General features: G+C 34.4%; 1 protein-coding gene across 1 annotated transcript in view; it reads right to left on the bottom strand.

Annotated features, from left to right (window-relative positions):
- Positions 1-1640: 1640 nt before the first annotated feature.
- The window catches only part of galnt18b (UDP-N-acetyl-alpha-D-galactosamine:polypeptide N-acetylgalactosaminyltransferase 18b), a 102044-nt gene continuing 83955 nt past the window's right edge, over positions 1641-19729 (bottom strand). Inside the window, exons 10-11 of the mRNA XM_026268417.1 lie at positions 12410-12574; positions 1641-2678 (exon numbers count right to left, since the gene is read on the bottom strand). Coding sequence (XP_026124202.1) covers positions 2532-2678; positions 12410-12574 — 312 coding nt within the window. The 3' untranslated portion in view covers positions 1641-2531. The remainder of the gene's footprint in view (positions 2679-12409; positions 12575-19729) is intronic.

Below are 19729 nucleotides of genomic sequence, written 5' to 3'. Positions count from 1 at the left end.
AACCGGGTAAACAATAAAAGATAACTTTACATTTTGAATATTTAACGTTACTTACCATAGTCTTTCACTCGCTTCAATCACGCTGAGAAAATGGCGGCTGCTCGCACTGGAGAGACGTACGATTTTGACGTGACGTGCGTGCTCTCCTTCACGTCCGCGTCCTCAACCCACCTCCGCTGGGTTAAAAAAGATAGTTATTTTCAACCCAAACTTGGGTTAAAACATCCCAAAGTCCTATCCAACGGCCTCAACCCAGCAGTTGGGTTGAAAAAACAACCCAGCGTTTTTTAGAGTGAATGCCTTATTCTGCCTGGTCATATTTTAGATCCCTTAATTCTACCCCATCTCTAAACTTCACAACTACATTACTAACTAACTATTAATAATTAGCAGAATAGATGTTTATTGAGGCATTTGTAGTTAATAGTGGAAATTGGTCCCCACAATAAAGTGTGACCAAAAATACAATACTGCTGTATTATATTCATTATTTTGAATTATGCTTCTGATGCAAAGCATTATCATTATTATCACCACACACGTTGCCTCTTCTTCAGTACAAAATTATGGCATCTACCTCATGCACCATTTGTCGTACACCCATGAATGAAACTGTACTCTGAATAGAATACTGATATTACTTTTTTTTTTACCTTGTGGCAACTTCCTAGACCAAGTGCAACTGCCTAGCAATACCTTAGAAACAGGGTGTTAGTCATGTTAAGCACCAAAGTTTTCATGTACATACCTATATTATTATTATCAGTATTATATTGCATAATATTCAATTAATTTAGTTCCACATATAAATACTGTAAATGATTAAGATGAAGTGGACTGTGGACTAAGACACTAAACTGGACCACAGAGCTCTGACTCCACTGGGTTCATTTATGGGTCAGATACATAAGGTTTAAGTTTGGTACTTTACCTATGTAGTATGACCATCTATAAAGACAGACTTCTGTTCTTCCTCTGTTCTGTTTGTTAGAACATGAAAGGCACTGCTTGCACATTTCTGCACACCATACCAAACATGAGCGCTGCTGTTTCAGTGTGATTTCATGCTTTCATTCTGCTAACTTCCATATACAATAAGCAGCAAAATGAGATTCAAATCATTGCTCAAATATTGTTTTCATAATTAAGAACAATATGAATTTTGGACCAAATTAGAGCTTCAGAAAATTGTATTACAACAAAGCACAACATTTCAACCAGTTAGCTCTTCTTCAGGCACAATTTCTGCTCTTGGTTGTAATAAAATAATTTAAGTGTGCAGACATCTTTCTTTTAGTTTAAAACATTCAACTCAAATAAATGTAATAATAATAATAATAATAATAATATATATATATATATATATATATATATATATATATATTATTTAAAGTTAAATATTGATTTAACTTTAAATAAGAGAATCGATTTTATATAAAATAAATACTTTTATCTAATAGACATCTAATATTAATCAAGCGAGCAATGCACCACACAAAACACATTGTGAATGGCACAAACCTTGATTATACCTGTTTTTAATGCAGTCAGAGCCACATTACTTTATTAATTACCAGCTACCTTACTATTAGCAAGCAGCAAATTATTAGTTCATAGAGGCAAAAGTTGTAGGAATTAAAGTGAGGGCAAATTTGTTTGGGCGCACATCTCATATTTTGGTATTGTATCTATATGGTTTGTTATAATTATTGTACTCTGAAGTGTTTCCTCTGATGTCCTGAACAGACCTGTAACCTATTGCATTTTTGACTTGCATTGATCCACCAGTTTAAACCCCCTGCAGTAAAATTCACTGTGATCTTCATGGATTATTTTTGGCGAACAAAACAAGTGCGTGCCATGCATCTGAAGGAACGAACCCTGAGATGTACTCTAGAGAGAGCACATCTGTTCAACAAACCACAGACATGGCGAGGAATTACCAAATCTGTCATTACAACTACAGCTCTCTCTGTTTACAGGAATGATGGTACAAGGTCTTGTGCAGAAAAATGTAGATCAGCAAAACTCACAAATCTTCTTCGCATTTGTTTTTTTACTGCCGTTAATTATAAATACTGAGAATATTTACCATACATGTAGATAGAAAACAGTTGATTGTATTTAGATAAGTTCCAATATATTGGCATGTCCCCAAAATGTACAGAGTTATTTCAAAATAATCTCACCCTACAAACCTGAGACACTAGAAAGAAATACAGCAAGAACGTTGCCAAAGCTTTGCTACATAGTAGCAATTATGGCTTCAGTGTGTGCATTGGAGCGGGTACAACCTTCAAGTCAAGACAAAACCAAGTATACCTTGCACAAAATAAATCTCAGTACAGTGTAGAACCTCAATATACACAATGCAATATCTGCCAAATGTGGCTTATCAGTATGCACAAGTACAGCAGCTAAGAAAAATGTTTAACATTTATCATATGATGTCAAAGTCGAATAGAGACATCCAGGTGCTTAAGCTTGTCATCATTTGTCAATGCAGTCCTCCCTCAGTCTCGATGGTACCATCATAAGTTGCTACCAGGAAACATATTGGTGATGGTCCAGTTCTGGCCAGTGCATTTTTGGAGTGTCAGCTGATATCCGAACTCACTGTCATTGTTCTCCAGGAGTTCAAGACACCGCTTTGACTTTGTATTCTGGATGGAGCCTCCCTGAAGAAAGGAGAAAAGAAAATAGATATATTTCATTACAGAATCCCCAGGCATGTTCCTGTATAGATGGAGCTGTCAGGGCTTCATCCATCTTCCCACAAAATTCCCTTTCATTGTGGGTAACCTTTCACACTTCATGTTGAGAAAAATCTAATCACAGCCTTATCTCCTAAGAAAATACAGTTATTCATACATAACATACATATACATTTTGTATGTTTGGATGGAAACGGAAATATAGCACTTAAAGGAATAGTTCACCCAAAAATGAAAATTAGATGAAAATGTACTCAGCCTCAGTACATTCAATATGTAGAAGAGTTTGTTTCTTTGGAGAAATGTATCATTATGTCACTCGCTCACCAATGGATCCTCTATAGTGAATGGGTGCCGTAAGAATGAGAGTGCAAACAGCTGATAAAAACATCACAATGATTCACAACTAATCCACACAACTCCAATCCATCAATTAATATTGTGCGATGCAAAAAGCTGTGTGTTTGAAATAAATAACTTATGTAAGGCTAAATTTCTCCAAATCTATTCTGATGAAGAAAAAACAAAACAAAAACACGGATGAGTAAATGTGCAGCAAATTTTCTTTTTTGGGATGAACTATTAAAATTATTGACAGATCTTATGAAATCTTTACAAATCCATTATATTTTAATTTAGTCACATTAAAATAATAATGTGTTCACGTTAAACATATTTGTCATTAAATAAATTCAATAAAATCAGCCTATTAGTTCCATCAATTCTGTGAACTTGAAAGGGTTTAGGACATTTGCACATCTCTAAAGTTGTAAATTAATAATATGCTTTTTAGACGCTGCTGACACTGTACACTAATTATGCAAATTATTAGTATTCATTTCATCATACAAAAATGTGTGTGGTACTACTTTACGAAACATGAAAAAAGAAAAAACGTTAAGCATTAACTGGTATTTCAGGCTTGAATGTCAGCCAATACATGTATCAGGGGCATGATTAATTGCATTTATTTTCTATTGCAAATTGTTTTCTAATATATATATATATATATATATATATATATATATATATATATATATATATATATATATATATATATATATATATATAATTATTATTATTATTACAAAGCAAAAGGTAGCTACTTTGTAGAACCTACAATATGACATATTTTCAGTTGTTTCACACTTTTTTGTTATGTATGTAATTTCATATATAATTCCACATGTGTTAATTCATAGTTTTGATGCCTTCAGTGTGAATCTACAATTTTCATAGAAATAAAGACAACTCTTTGAATGAGGTATGTCCAAACGTTTGCTCTGTATTATATATATATATATATATATATATATATATATATATATATATATATATATATATATATATATATATATATATATATATATATATATATATATATATATACATACATATATATATATATATATACATATATATATATATATACATATATATACATAGAAATGTAAAAAGTTAATTTTAAAATGAAGTTGTTTTGGAAGTAATAATAATACTAACTTTTTTGAGGCCCATAAAGAAAATAACATGAGGAGGTGGAGAGTTTGGGTCAAAACATTCAAAACTTTAGAGACTTAATTCATCTTCATCTTTCGTCTTCCCTCTGAAAGGGGCTTGATAGAGTCACAGCTGGTGTATCTGCGAGGGAACAGCAGCGCTGCAGGCTTAGACATGAGAGAGCAGGCTAAGAGCTAGAGGGAAGCATCCACACTGATCTCAAGCCGGGGAGGATGGGACTGCAGGACTGAGATAGGATGGCTGAGGTTTTCACTGCCAGTGTTCATTTTAGCCTGCTTTTCACAGAAGAGAACGCCTGTGGCCTAAAGACCTGGGTCTATTTGGTCTCAGTACCGCAGACTCCTTCTCGCTCTTTGAAAGGTGCTCAAGAAGTCCCACACAGCTGTGGTCAGGAGGTCTTCAGATAGAGGTTTTACATTCTCTAACAGATTCTTTATGAAGGGTTTATCTCAAGCCTATCGAGAACAGCAGTGCATACAGCTACAAGCATTACAGTTTAACAGGTCAGTAGTGTCCATGCTGCAGATACAGCTGGATCTAGTGTTGACTTCCTAAAAGCGTAAACACTGTGACACTCCAACCAGTGTTATTTTAGTAACACTAATACTACTACAGTTATTGTTAACATTTTAAATTTGAGTTATTCTATTTATTTATTTTAATTTTTTGACGTCTATATAGATTTTATTATGGTCCCACTTTATATTAGGTGGCCTTAACTACTATGTACTTACATAAAAAAATAAGTACAATGTACTTATTGTGTTCATATTGTATTGTAAAACACTTTTGCTGCTATTGAGGTGGGATGGGGTAAGGTCAGGGAGAGGGTTGGAGGTATGGGTAAGTTTAAGGGTGGGTTAAGGTGTAAAGTATGGGTCAACAGTGTAATTATAAATGTAATTACAGAAATTAAATACAGATGTAATTACATGTAGTTTTTTAAAAATATAAGTACAATGTAAAAACATGTATGTACACAATAGGTACATTGTACTAAATTATTAATTAAAATGTAAGTACATAGTAGTTAAGGCCACTTAATATAAAGTGGGTCCATTATTATAAATGTTTTAAATGTAGTTTATGTAGTTGTAGCAATGTTTAGTACTTTAAACTAAATGTACTATGTACTACAGTATTACTGTAAGTTATACTGTAAATGCGACAGTACACAACTGAAAGAGTTCATTTGAACAGGCATGTCTGTGAAATCTAGACTAGAGAGTCTATTTGAGTGCAGCAACCTTTCCGCTGTGCTTATGTGGTACTGAGTGTTTCATTTTGCAGTGAGATATTGCAGGTCTTTGTTTGCTTTGCAGTTTATCAGGAGAAACGGACTGAAAGTTTTATCATAAAATCTTTTAAATAACAGTGTATTCTGTTTCAGTTTATCCTTTGCTTATCTGACCACTTCTAGAACAGGTGTAAGGGTTAGATTAAAAAACCAATTTGTGATGACAAATACAGTGCATTCATCAACATAACAGCATTTGCATTAGGTTCTCATTAATGATATCAATCCTTTAAATGTGATTTTAACATTGAATTATGTGTTTTAATATACTGTTGTAAGAATTACAGAAACTTCAAACACGTTGATCTTCTGAGACATATAGACACACAGTGCATTAACATACAGACATCTGTTCCCACATCTCACTGAGAGAAAATGCAGGAAACGCCTCTCTCACATATGCAACAGTTCCTTCTCATCCCATTCATTCCCTTCACATAGCTCACTCAGAATGGCCAATAGTAGAATATAATGGTATATATTAATGCAAGTGATCTTTACAGTCATGTTTGGTGTCATTTGAATTGTCTCAGTGCAACTGGTACAATGGTCTCTGTCTTACAAAAGTAGATTAAAAGATTTCCTAAGAATTAAGAGATATTTTGCCTAGTGTAATGGGAGGGATTGCCCCTTCCCAGGGTCCTCCATGTAAATTACCTTCTGTTCAGATTGCGGTGTAAACTACCCTGGTCTGGGACCTGACGTAATGCAAATTCCAATTGTTAGTTTCTGTCTTCATCTCGGGGGTGTTTGTCTTGGTCTGAGGTAGCAAAAGGATCAGGGCCTTCTGTAGCTGGAATGAGCCCTTAGCATGAAGTGTGTCCACACACTTCATACTATGTATTTTTCTAAAAGTCAGGTATGCATCTTTTATTCTTAGATTCATCTTTGAGAATTTGATGTCTTGTATTGATTTGATAATTGGCTATGTAATTGGCATAATCCTTACCTGACTGATAACAAATTGTTACATTTGATTTACTCTGACTTACTCTGAAATTAGTTTCTCAAGTAGATTAAGTGAAGGCTATGTTTATGCAAATCTGCGTCCAGGGTTAAGTGCATACTAAAACTCAGACTAGATGGAGCATAGGGCACATCAGGTGAGGTTTTAGATTTCTGGCTAAACCGCTTGACTTTAGTTTAGTTGTACTTAGTTGCGTTAAATATGGGGGCTAGACAGGTAGTGCTAGCATAACCGCTGATTATTGTTGGAGCTTTAACTAAGTTTTACATGGGTAGCTGAGGGGGACTAAACCGAAACACTATTTAAAATATGGTAAGTAAGGGTAACCTTATAAATAGTATTAGTCATAACCTCTGACTACTGTTGAGACTGGCGAGTTTGTGATCGTGGGGCATACGTAGAAGAACGGCCGTCGTGGGGCACCGTGAGCGACATAGATTCCTAATGAACAAGTAAAATAAAGTAAAGAGTCAAATTAGAATAATCAAATGTCAGAAGAATAACAATTATAATTAGAGACCAACAAACAACCAATTAACCTTTCAACCTAAATTCAAGGTCATACCAAAATGGAGCCAGATTAGATAATAAAATGGAGTCAGATTTGAGTTTAACCTAAACTGAATAACTCTACACGCTGAAAGACCGAACACGCAGGAAACCTTCATCCAGCACTGGATACCTTCCTTGGGCCGAGTGCCTGGACATTACACTGTCCATCAGTCAGAGTTGGAAATTTTAAGACATGGGGGCAAAAAAGCTCCTGCTTGAGTTAGTTTTTTTTTATTTATAACATGATAGTTCAGCAATATCTAGAGTGCTCTTCTTCGTAATATCGGCACAATTGCAAATAATTGATTTTATACAGCAGTTAATTAAACAAAAAGTTGAAATTAAATTACATTTTAGACACAGCACTGTTAATAACGATGGTTTCACTATGTTTTGCTGATGAAAAGCTACTCTGAACAACACACAGTGGTGGTTTGTTTAATTTCTGAATGAATCTGTTTTTAACAAATCAGGCGAATCAATTATTTACTGAGACATTCTTTAAAAATAGTCAATTGCCTCATTCCTAAATAAATCAACTGTTTTGAACTAATTGTTTGAATAAATGATTCAGTGATTCATTAAGACTTGCTTGTTTTAGAAAAAACTAGTCTGTAAATATGAAAAATTGGTTCATTTTGTATATTTGAATTAAGAATTAACACAATAACATACGGGATCATGATACTTCAGCCAGTACAGTATACTAAGATATATGTATAGTATCATGGCAACCCTACTGCACAGAGTTAGCCATCTATGAAATTTATTTTCCCCCAAATTCTGTGATTTCCATTTTCTTTTCCTGGATTCTGTCTTTTATGATTTAATACAAATGTTTCTTTAAAAACAGTGTCTAATTAAATTAATGAAAACTTAAAAAAAAATGTAATCAATCTTTTAAAATTTAATGAGCTGTATAAACTGAAACTTTGATTATAATATAACATAATAAAATGTATTGGCTGTATGATATCTCTTAAACCTAATACGATTATCATTACTTAGAGAAATACACTTATAGGATACAATAGTCATATATTTCTGTCATAATTTCTTAAAGTTAAAATGAACTTTGGGATCTTTGGGATTCAGTGTGTATTTGACAGTGGTTTTTCTTAAATGAAATGATGAAAAGATTGTAAAGTGACTCTCAAAGCAGCTCCTGAGATGAAGTTCATGATATTATTGTTTTAAAACACAATGAACACCTGTAAGGCAAAGATAAAAGCAATTTTAGTGTAACTCTTCTGACAGTCTTTAAAGTCACCATACTTTTGATTAAAAATTTGCATGACTTAGAATAATTCATAAATCTTGGCAAGAAGCCTCGAACCATAGTAAGTAACGTGGCTCGCTATCAGTTTATTGATAATGCTGACGGTTGTTGAGCAGCTGAAAGTTATGAAAGTCATGGATTTCAAACAATTATGCTCAACTTTGAGCTTAAAAAAATCAAATCTTTTGAGGAACTGAGGGTTGTTTCATCATTAAGGGTTATTTCGACATCTGAAGGTTACTTCATTGCTTTTAAAAATTAAGCTCACACATTTTTTTCTTGACAAATGCAACGAGAACAAAAACACCTCAATGACATGGAAAGAAAGACTCTTAGCCAAGGTTTTTGTTTGAGACTAACAGAATCAGAACAAAACAATTTGAAGTTTTACTTGTCTTAGTATGTCTGCTAAAGCTGCCAGGGCACAAATGTTTCACTCATAATGATGCATAAGAAGTGTGTTAAAGGTTACAGGTTTCCAAAGTCTTTAATGAGAAGTCTAACGTGACGGTGTGCATCCAGCTGTAAACATAGGGTTAATATGAAGGGCAACCCCAAATCAACTCATCACATCAACTTTTGTGCATGGTTGGCTGATGTTGACTTGAAGGATCCCTAACATCAATTCACTATCAAGAATTGGTCAGCTGGCTATGAGAATGGCCTTGTTCTCTCACATCATGTCTAAGAAGTAAACCAACAGGGGCATTTAATATTGATTCAGTCTATGTTAGTGATGATGTGTGCATGTGAGTGTGAGACTGAGATTAGACTGGAGCATTGCCTTCAGCCATAGCTAATGTGAGATTTATACACAAACACAAAAGGCAGTTAGGGAGGCAGCAGAGATATTTCATAATTGGAAAAAGAAGCTACAAATGGCAAGCGATAAAACAGAAACTAATTAATGAGAGTAACCGACGCACATTTCAATGAGTATCTGTCCTACAAAGAGCAAAAATAATCCCAATAAACAGACGCTCTGATACAAATTAGTATTATTAAAAGTTATATATCAGCCGTTTTATTTCTAGTCCCTCACCCCCATATGGTTATTAAAGAAAATAGTTTTTTTTAAGTTATATTAAAACTGTAAAACACAATGACTCTTTTTAAAAGTGTAAACAGCTCATCTATATGCACACCTAATAGATAACACACTAAAATGTAAAACCTAATTGTTTAAACGATTATTTAAATGAGTAAAATCTAATTTGAGCATGCTTTGTTGACATCAAATTCAATTAATTATGAAGAAAATAAAATAAAAGATTATTTCAAGAGTAGAAATGACAGAATTTACTGTAAATGGATGAAAATAAAGATTTTATAACACAATCTGACAAAAATTGGTTTCACTTTTTTATGGTTCTTCTAGAAAAGTTGATATGATTTTCGTATTTAACATGTTAAACTTCAGAAATAAATATTAAAAATAAAAGCAAAACAAAATCTTTATAAATGGTGTATCATGACAAAATGTGTTTAATATAATATAATATACAATGTTAAAGCAACAAGAGACTGCTACATTATGAATAAAGCAATGTCTAAAGGAGACCCCTCAGCCGTGACTGTTTTCCCTCTGCTGGAAGATGACGGCCGCGTCCGAAACCTCAGGCAGCTCCCTTGCTGCCTCACTGCCTTGTCAGTCAATGACTAAACAGACAGCATCTCTGTATGAAAGCACCTCTTAAGTAAACAGCTTTCAAACAGGCTTCCAAGGCACCATAACATCATGTCTAATGATCTTGAACAAATTCAAATGAGCTTTAGAGATAATGGAGCAAATATTTGTTGTGTGCAATGCTTTTTTTCTGGTAGATCCAGATTTGGATGTACCTTGCTGCCTTCTTACCAGTGTCGTTTTAGTATTATTATATTGTTATAGGTTTTATATTGCTCGCATTTTTATATATATATATATATATATATAAAATTTCAATTTAAATTAAATTGAGTATATATATATATATGTGTATATATATATATATATATATATATATATATATATATATATATATATATAGCGAGAGAGAGAGAGAGAGAGAGAGAGAGAGAAAGAGAGAGAGAAAGAGAGAAAGAGAGAGAGAGAGAGAGAGAGAGAGAGAGAGAGAGAGAGAGAGAGAGTTTTTTGCAGTAATAACCCTTACCTCACTGAAAAAAAAAGATGAATTAAAATTTACTAAAAACATTTAAGGTAAGTGTTTGCAATCAATTTATTTTAGCTACATTTAAACAAACAAATTTATTTCACTAACTTTCCACAAAATGTGTTTATTTAAAATAAATTGATTGCAACTACCTAACTTAAAAAAAAAAATAGTAAATTGAATTAATCTTTTCTTTTCATGCAAATGCAGCATTTTTCAGGTTACATAATAAAATAATAATAATAATAATAATTGCCCTAGTTACTATAGAAATTACATTAAGTTTTGAAAATAGCATTTGTCATATTATTAAATATGAAAGTCCTTTGGATCTCAGAAGAGCCCCTTCGTTTGACGTGCCACTTATTTTGAACATGATTTTAAGGATATATTTAATCATATGAACATGCAAACTCACATGATTTGGTCAAATAATAGTGCCGATGATGCGGTTGAGCTTTACGCTTGAAAGGAGTTGAGGAATATACGACTCCATCTGACCTTTCTGGCTCTAATTAGAGGACCGGAAGAGAACTAATGATCAGATACTCCTCCGAAAATATCTAATCAAATCAAATAAACCTTTCGTTTTACTTTTATGTATTATTCACAGTCTTTTCCCTTGTATTACAAACTATTCTCACTCCCGAGGTACCAAACACAGTAGGGCAAAGAGCTCTGAATGTCAAAATATAGACATGCCCCGTAGCGTCTTTAGAGTCACACAGGTTTGTTTTCAATGAAAAACCTTTATTACGCTAATGCAAAGGCATCAATATAAATTTTTCACTTTGGATTCAGCAATATGAATTAGTTTGCAGTGATTAATATTTTAATCTGTTGTCTTCTCAAGGAACTCTGCCCTATTGCAGTGTTGTGTTTTGTTAGCATTTTCTTTTCTAGTTGGATGACTAAAACATGAACTTTATCAACATTAGCTTTCATCACGGCAGTCACTCTTAAACATCAATCCACGCTCAAGGCACTACACTGTCCCTGACAAAACATGACACCCCAGTGGAGCAGAAGTACAAAAACATCAGCTTAAAACAGAAACTCATAACCAAAAGTATCACTACTTTTTCAATTACATACAGCTATATACTACACAGTTTGATTTATAAGCAGGATATTGTGAGAATTAAAGGAATACTTCACCCAAAGAAAATATAAATTCAACTCACCCTTAGGCCAGCCAAGATGTAGATGAGTTTGTTTTTTTTTTAAATTAAAACAGATTTGAAAAAAGCGTAGATGCTCTCCAATGGATCCTTTGCAGTTGAATGGGTGCCGTCAGAATGAGAGTCCAAACAGCTGATAAAAACATCACTATAATCCGCAGGTAATCCACACCACCCATCAAATAAAAAGTTGAATTTGAAGACACAAATCCATCATTGTGGCATTTTAACTTTATTGTCACTGCTGGCCAAAATACTAGTCCATAATAATCTATAATAATGCTACCTCGAGTTACATGATCAAATTTTGGTTGTCCTCTCACATCAAAACAAATGTCATCACTGACATATTTGCTTAAAATGGTTTAAGACTGTTTTCACATCTTGTTTTACTTCATAAGATGATAGACTGGAGTTGTGTGGATTAGTTATTTTGATGTTTTTATCAGCTGTTTGGACTCTCATTCTGACGGCACCCATTCACTGCAGAGCATCCACTGGTGAGTAAGTGATATAATGCTGATTTTCTCCAAATATGTTTTGATAAAGAAATAAACTCATTTACATCTAGGATGACCTGAGAGTGAATACGTTTTCAGCAAAAAAATAAATAAAAAATTGGTATGATTTATTCATTTCATGAAAATATAAAAATTGAAAATAGGAAAGTGTCAGTATTTATCACCTTGGGAGTAAGAAACCTGTTGTATACGTGAGCACAGGCTGTGCAGCATGTGTGTATTACCTGAGTAAACCTCCAGTGGAGCTTCATGCGTTTAGCCACAGCATAGCTGCACTCAATGAGCCGTGGCCGACCGTTCACATCCACCAGGCACTTGTTGTCATCATCGTCAATGGTGGGGCTCAAGATGCCCACGAATAACTGCTGAGTGCTGGTGTAGTATACATTCTGCAATGACAGAGCAGACTCATGAATAAAACCAGGCTTCAGAGGAAGCTTGTGAAAGAGAGCAAGTCTGGCAGCCAATAGTCACTTTACGTTTATAAGCCACTGAGGAAGATTACAAGGACAGGCAATTGAACCGTTCAATACGATAAATGTCTAAATCTCATGTTATGAGACATCTCCATGAAAACACACAAGCTGAAGGTGTGATTTCAAATCAACATAAGATGAAGGGCACATTTTAGTGCTTTCAAACGTATTATGAAGCATTCTGATGCACTCTGAAAGTAAAGGAAAAAGGGCGGCACACACAATAATAGTGCACGTAAAGAATGGCTCAGATAAGTAAGAGATTAATACAATAAAAAATACAGTACATGCAAAATATTAACTATTCTAACTAATTATTAATTATTATTACTCTTTACTAAATCCTTGCATATATGAGTCATCTTTATGTGATCTACTATAGGACAGATTTTGTTAGTTTTTATTGTTTTTTAAATACGTGTACACAGCATTTTAATGATTCAGATTTTCTCACTTCACACACAATTTGAAAAACATTTATTTGACATGTTCATTTTTTTTATATACAGAATATATTTCACATCTGGCTGCTAACAATAAGTTCATTAATTATTAAATAAGGTTTGGGGATATGCTAATACATCTATTCAACTCTTCAAGTGATGGGATACCTTTTTTGCCATACTAGTATAATTCTCTTTGTTTCCTTGCATAATGCATTACACACACTCATACTGAACACTTTAGAACAGATGGTCAAAATTAGCTAAGCTTTTGCAGAGAAAACACAACTTTATTAGCATTGTACTGAAGGGGTCATATCATACATAATCTATGCAGCAAAAAAAAAACTGATCCTTAGAATTAAACAGACTATTTGCATTGTAAATAAGTGATTCTGCCTAAATTATTGCAAAACTGTTTACTGTCTTGGTGTTCATTTTGGCTGAAAACTACAAACATATACCTATATACATACATTTCATTGTGGTTTTCACTAAAGGCAGTAAAACAGCAACAACTTTTAACACAAATTATAATAATGGGGCAAATTGTCAATAAATAAAGACTTATTTGTGCACAGTTGTTTGCACAATACTATGTTATGATCTCGAAACACTCTTGCCGTGCATGGTTTGTAAACTAATCAATTTTGATGTTTGCATCACATAACCAACTGTATATGTATTGCTCTTCTGTTATAGTAAACTTGCTCGGTAGCGCACCTGGTATACATGTAGTATTGCACTTGTGATGTGGAGAAGTGAAACACGAATCAGGACTCTTAACAAAATACCTCAAAGAAGCTAAAATGGTATTGTTGTTTCAACAAATGTGTTTTTGTCTTACCATTCACCATATCAATTTGCTGTGATGCATAAAAAATCTATATATATATATATATATATAAAAAAAAAAAAAACCTTACAGCAGTCATGTATAACTGTTTCTGAGATCATTTATCTCAATATTTAGCACCACTTACTGGGCATTTCACTTTAAAAGTGCCATGAAATGTCAACTAATGGGATAGAACCAGGATTTGATGTGACAGGAAATGACTATTGTGTCACAGAGGGCATGCCAAACCTGTCAAAGATTAAAAAAGAAGCACTGTTAATTGTGTTGTTGATGTAATTTCCTGTGATGGAAGAAGTGGCATCTGTCTAAAGAATCAACGGCAGTCACTCCAGATGGCCTGCAGGAGCTCAAACCTTCAATGACATGTAGGATGAAGAGACTTGGAAGCCGTTAGTGTGTGTAGTGCATGTTTCTGTGTGACTGAACGTGTGTAGGGAGAAGGTGAGCATAAGGGGACCAGCCAAGGGGCTAAGGAACATCTGGCAGACATGTCAGGCTCGCCTCTCCAGAGCCACTCTGGCTGAGGCAAATCGCTGCTTAAGTCACAAAATTAACAATGCTTGTTGTCTCATGCATAAAAAAGTTTTCACCCATGGATGAATTCTTCAAATGTGTCATTATAACAGAAGCTCTGAAGCGAAAATGCAGTAGAAAAATGTGGAGCGCTCCATTTGTTACTCCTTAAGTTTGTCGAGGACACTGAGCAGCGGATTGCAATACAGGTGCATTTTTCTCCTGAAGGATTTTCTCTTGTTTAAGGTTCAGAGAATCATCTGGCAAGCTTTCGTTCCAAAAGATTATATTAACAAAGTTTTGTAGTAACATAAAACCTTCTCTTGATGATATTTGGGTTAAGAACAAGACTTCAGGCTTTTAGACTAGTCCCAGGGTGTATTTTATTCATATAAAGGCTAAAATAATTAAATAAAAATAAAATAGGTTAATGGTAAGGTGATGATTTGCTGATTTAAAATAAACCTGCTCATAAAGAAGGAAAAGGTCTTGTGAAGTCAACACTGAATCAAAATGTCACTTTCTTAAAATGATACTGCATGTTCCTGGACTTACAGTATTATACAACTCTTTAGTTCTCAAAAAAAAAAAAAAGAAAGAAAGAGATTCATTCAAAAACCTAACACTGATACGGCATTTTTGAGTCTGCGGAAGTAGAACTAACTGCAATGCTTTACATGTTTCACATTCCAGTGATCACAGAAGCCATATTCATAATCTCAATTATTATTTCAGTTAATTGCCAAGCAAATGCATGTCAAAAATGATAGCAGGTTGCAGTATCTGTCACCTAGCACCGCTGGTTCACAAATCTGTCCTGAACAGTGTGCTATTCTCCGAATGGAGGGAGCGAAGGGTCTGAACTAATCTCCTCGGGAACAGTTCTGTCTCACCATATTTCACATGTTCAGTAGTGTGTTCATGTGTGCATAGGTTTGAGATGTTTGCCAAGAACTTCCTGTTTTTGTATGAGCTCCATTGTCAAAAAAAAGAAACAAAAAAAAACACATCCTCGCTGTTAAGAGAGAAAAAGCAAGCCTGCCTGCACTGCGTTTTGCACATACTTCAAATATTAATAAAAGTAACACCTTTGGAGAGAACCAGATGCTGTAAATAACATTGAGATGTTAGATATGGAAATAAGTTGTTGTTGTTGAGGGGCCATCCTATCTCTGTCATTAGCATCAAAAGTGTCTTAAGCTATTTATTTTCTTCTTTTTTTGTATCCTTAAGATGAATTATGCTGATGTGGGCACACTTTTTGTGAAATCCCTCTCAAAAGCAATGCTATGAGCTGAGTCCTGATTATAAACTCCACAGGAGCCTTCTAACAGACTAACCCAATCTGGATGTGACAGGAGCAGAACGAAAACCGAGAGGGGGAGGGGGGAGAGAGAGAGAGAGAGAGAGAGAAAGAGAGAGAAAGAGAGGGAGAGATGTCTATTATTGCCTAACTCATAAGCCTAGCACAAATAGTATAATCCACACATCAACAAAGTCCAATATGCTATTATTCATCCTATAAAATAGTCCCTCAGCAATTCAGACTTTTAACTTGATTTCTTTCATAGACCAATAAAAAATATTGTAGGTTTTGCGTTTTTCTTTTTTGTTGTTGTTGTTTTTTTTTAAGTCCCTTGACATTTGTCACTATTTTCTTTTCAACCCAAAATGGATTTTATGATTTCTCCACAGACAAACTGTCATTTCTGCCTGGATCTTTTTCCTCTAGTTTTGTTACAGTATATTTTGAATTTACATGCATAGTCAGGAGTCTCTGCTTTTCACAACCGATAAAATCATAAAAAATTGTCTATTGAGTGTAAAATGTACACTAGTATTGTAAGTCTGTATTTATAACTAAAATTAAATCATTAAAATTGCTGTAATCAGACAGTCACATACTACACTGGTCAGTGCTCACACTGGTTAACAGGTTATTAAAAATTGTAATAGCAAAAAGCATAAATTATCTCTTCATGGTGAACCATTGTGTTGTCTATATGAAGTAAACACCTTTACACTTCTATTGTGTGTTGGAACTGCAGGTTGCACTACAAATAATTATGATCCATCATTTTGATGCACTGATTTATCTATTTAGATAACATGAATGCTATGTTACTCAAGCTCTAACGGTGATAATTAAAGCCTTTGTCATTTTCAAATCATATGCTGCCTTCATGTGCACCAGGGAAATCGGAAGATACAGTTTGTCACGCAGAAGACTAAACAAAATAATTATATTATGAACAAATACTACATCTGGATTCAACATGATGAATATTATTCATGTTACTTACTTACCACGTGGTATAAAAACAATAATTTTTGATACATAAAGCATCAAGAAAGCAGAGACTTGTCTATCAACTGATCTGTACATCATACCTTTAAAATTAAACTACAGCATGCAAAATCATTTTCAAAATTGAATACTACAACAGACTCCTACAGATCTCTCTCTCTCTCTCTCTCTCTCTCTCTATATATATATATATATATATATATAGATTACTGATATTATAATCAACAAAATTAAAAGTACTAATTAACAGAATGTTTTAAATAGACAGTAACCAGGGTTATATATTTAACATTAAATCTCATAAAAAAATAAAATAAAATTATATATACATAAAATCCTTTAGTAATTTTGTGGTTTTCAGTATCCTTTTATGCAGTTAACTTCATAACCATTAACAACATTTTCTTTAACACTGTAACTCAGACATTAATAATCACCATTGTTATATTTCCATATTTTGCTATGATGTTAAGGCCGCCTCCGAATACCCCCAGAGTCTCAAAGATATTGGCAGAAAGCTCTGGAAAATCAAACAGCCACCCCTGCACAAAAACACTTATGACTGTAATCCAGCCCACTCTTTCTGCCGCTCTATTGTGTCTGACATTGTACTGCGTGTTTCTCATTTAAAAGCAACGTTCACTTCTTCAAACTATTTCATGGATGAGGTATTAATATTCATAGTTCAGAAAACATGAAGTCATAACCAACAAAAAGAACATGAGGTTCATCAACTGAGGTTGCTCCTATATACTGTAGCTCAAGAGACTTAAAAGGGTCATATGATGTTGCGTGTATTTGGAATATTTGGTGTAATGAAATGTGTTTATATGGTTTAAGATATATAAAAAAACTTTATTTTCCATATACTATTCATTATTAAGTAACATTATTGTTTCTCTTCTATGCCCCGTCTTCTGAAACGCGTAGTTTTCTACAAAGCTCATCAGTCTGAAAAGTGAGGTCTGCTCTGATTGGCCAGCTATCCAGTGCGTTGGTATCCGAATGAATGCCTCAAGCGTGTGACGGAAATGTTATGCTCTTCACCATACTGTAATGACGTGTGTCCCGGCATGACAAGACAAAAACAATAAAGCCTATTACAAATGAGACATTTGTTGCATCCATTGAAGACATAAATACTGATTATAATGTCTTATTATGCGTTGCGTATTGCGTAATACCATGTCTGCATTTGTGATCTGCTCAAAACTCCATTTGAATCCTGAAGTGCCAAATCCTTTACATATGTAAACATACTTACATATTGTGAGTCAGAAGCACCAAGCAGTTCTTGAAAATATGGAACTGCCCCACTTTATAGAAATAGACACCGGACTCACGAGTTCACGTTGCAGATAATAAAGCGAGAAGAATAGCATGTGTGTTAGACGTGCTGCCCAGGGAGAGGGCTCCGAGGTTGGCTTCAGCCCGAATGCTGAGTGCTCCCCCCAAGGATTGGGTCGATGGTGAGGGGTCGCTGGTGGAGAGATACTGAAAGACTAGAGAGAATGACTATAAGGCTGCTCTGATTATTTATAGTGGTTATCTCTCGTGGTGGTTGGATGGATGGTGCAGTTATTGATATTGAATTGGCCACGTTGATTATCTGTGGGTGCTCCTCCTGAAATTTGTTAATAAAACATCACTTTGTAGGCTACTTTCACAGGAAACATTCCTCAACAGACATCAAATGCGTTGCGTACATATTTGGGTTGAACTGTTCTGGAACAGTGTTGTAAATACAACTTATCCACTGATTTCTAGTTGTGTCGTCTTTTGGAAGGCCAAACAAAGTAGTTTCGCTTTCACAACAAAACACAGGGTCTCCACGACATGCTGCCAGCGGCAACAGCAAGAATAAAAGTTACGCCTCCTTTCTTTGTGTGAACATTTGGATGGTGTTATGCAAATCTTCCCACACCGTGATGTAGACGTGGGGGTGTGTTAGAATGAGCCATTTTAGGGGGGCTTGGACAAGTCTTAACTCTGATAAAGAATATCTCTTTGAATTTGAGACTTTAGTCTTTGTAACTTTACAGATCTTCTTCATGCACCAAGAGCTTGTAACACTCCAAAGAGAAAGAAAAACTTGAAATCACATCATATGTCCCCTTTAATGGTTATTCCTTATTTAATCTCGGACATTTCTAAAATACCTGAGAAGAAAAACATTTATTTGCTCTCCATTTAATCTCAGACACTTAATTAGCTATTTTTGTGATCCATAATTGTATGTTGTCTGGGCACTTAACTGTTAATCTGGATTAGCTAGGATATTTTTCCTTTCTGTTTCAACAGAAAACAGAATTAATAAAACTGATCAAACTAGACGAAAAATGGCAAACACAAGATTTCTCTTTCCTTTTTAGCAAGCTGTTGAAAACATCTCATCTGCTGAAAAGTCCCTGGTGATTTGTGAGCCTAACAATTCATCAGCACTGAAAAACTAATTTCTCACCTGTGAGTTTTTCATAGGCTAATGCTACAGCAACCAAACTCGTTATTTTGTGCTTGTTGTGTTCTGGGAACCATCATGCTTCCATAACCTTTCTCAATCATCCCTTTCTCTGCTGGATCAGGTATTGCAGCACCTTCTATGACTTACTGTTCACCCTTTTCCTGCCCTTTCTTGAGTGGTGGCATCAGCTCGAGTGCTGCTCTCTGACTCTCTCTGAGGATATGAGAGCACTACAGGTCCTTCCATGTCACACATGAAACCTCTTAGTTTCTTTTCACTCCAAGTATTACATTATCAAACTTGACTTTTATTCATTTGACCATAACATTTTGTTAATTTCGAAAGACCAAGAGAAATTATTTGGTTAACGACATTATTGTCTCCTGAAAGAAACTACAAAAACGCATCGTAACTAAACAAAGGGCGCCAGTGTGAGTCTGCACACCAACACGCAAAACATAAGGTGTAAAAGCGTCTTATGAAA

The sequence above is a fragment of the Carassius auratus genome, chromosome 7, assembly GCF_003368295.1.
Source record: "Carassius auratus strain Wakin chromosome 7, ASM336829v1, whole genome shotgun sequence".
NCBI lineage: Eukaryota > Metazoa > Chordata > Actinopteri > Cypriniformes > Cyprinidae > Carassius > Carassius auratus.
The sequence above is the reverse complement of the archived record's forward strand: the minus strand, read 5'-3'. Positions and strand labels throughout refer to the sequence as shown.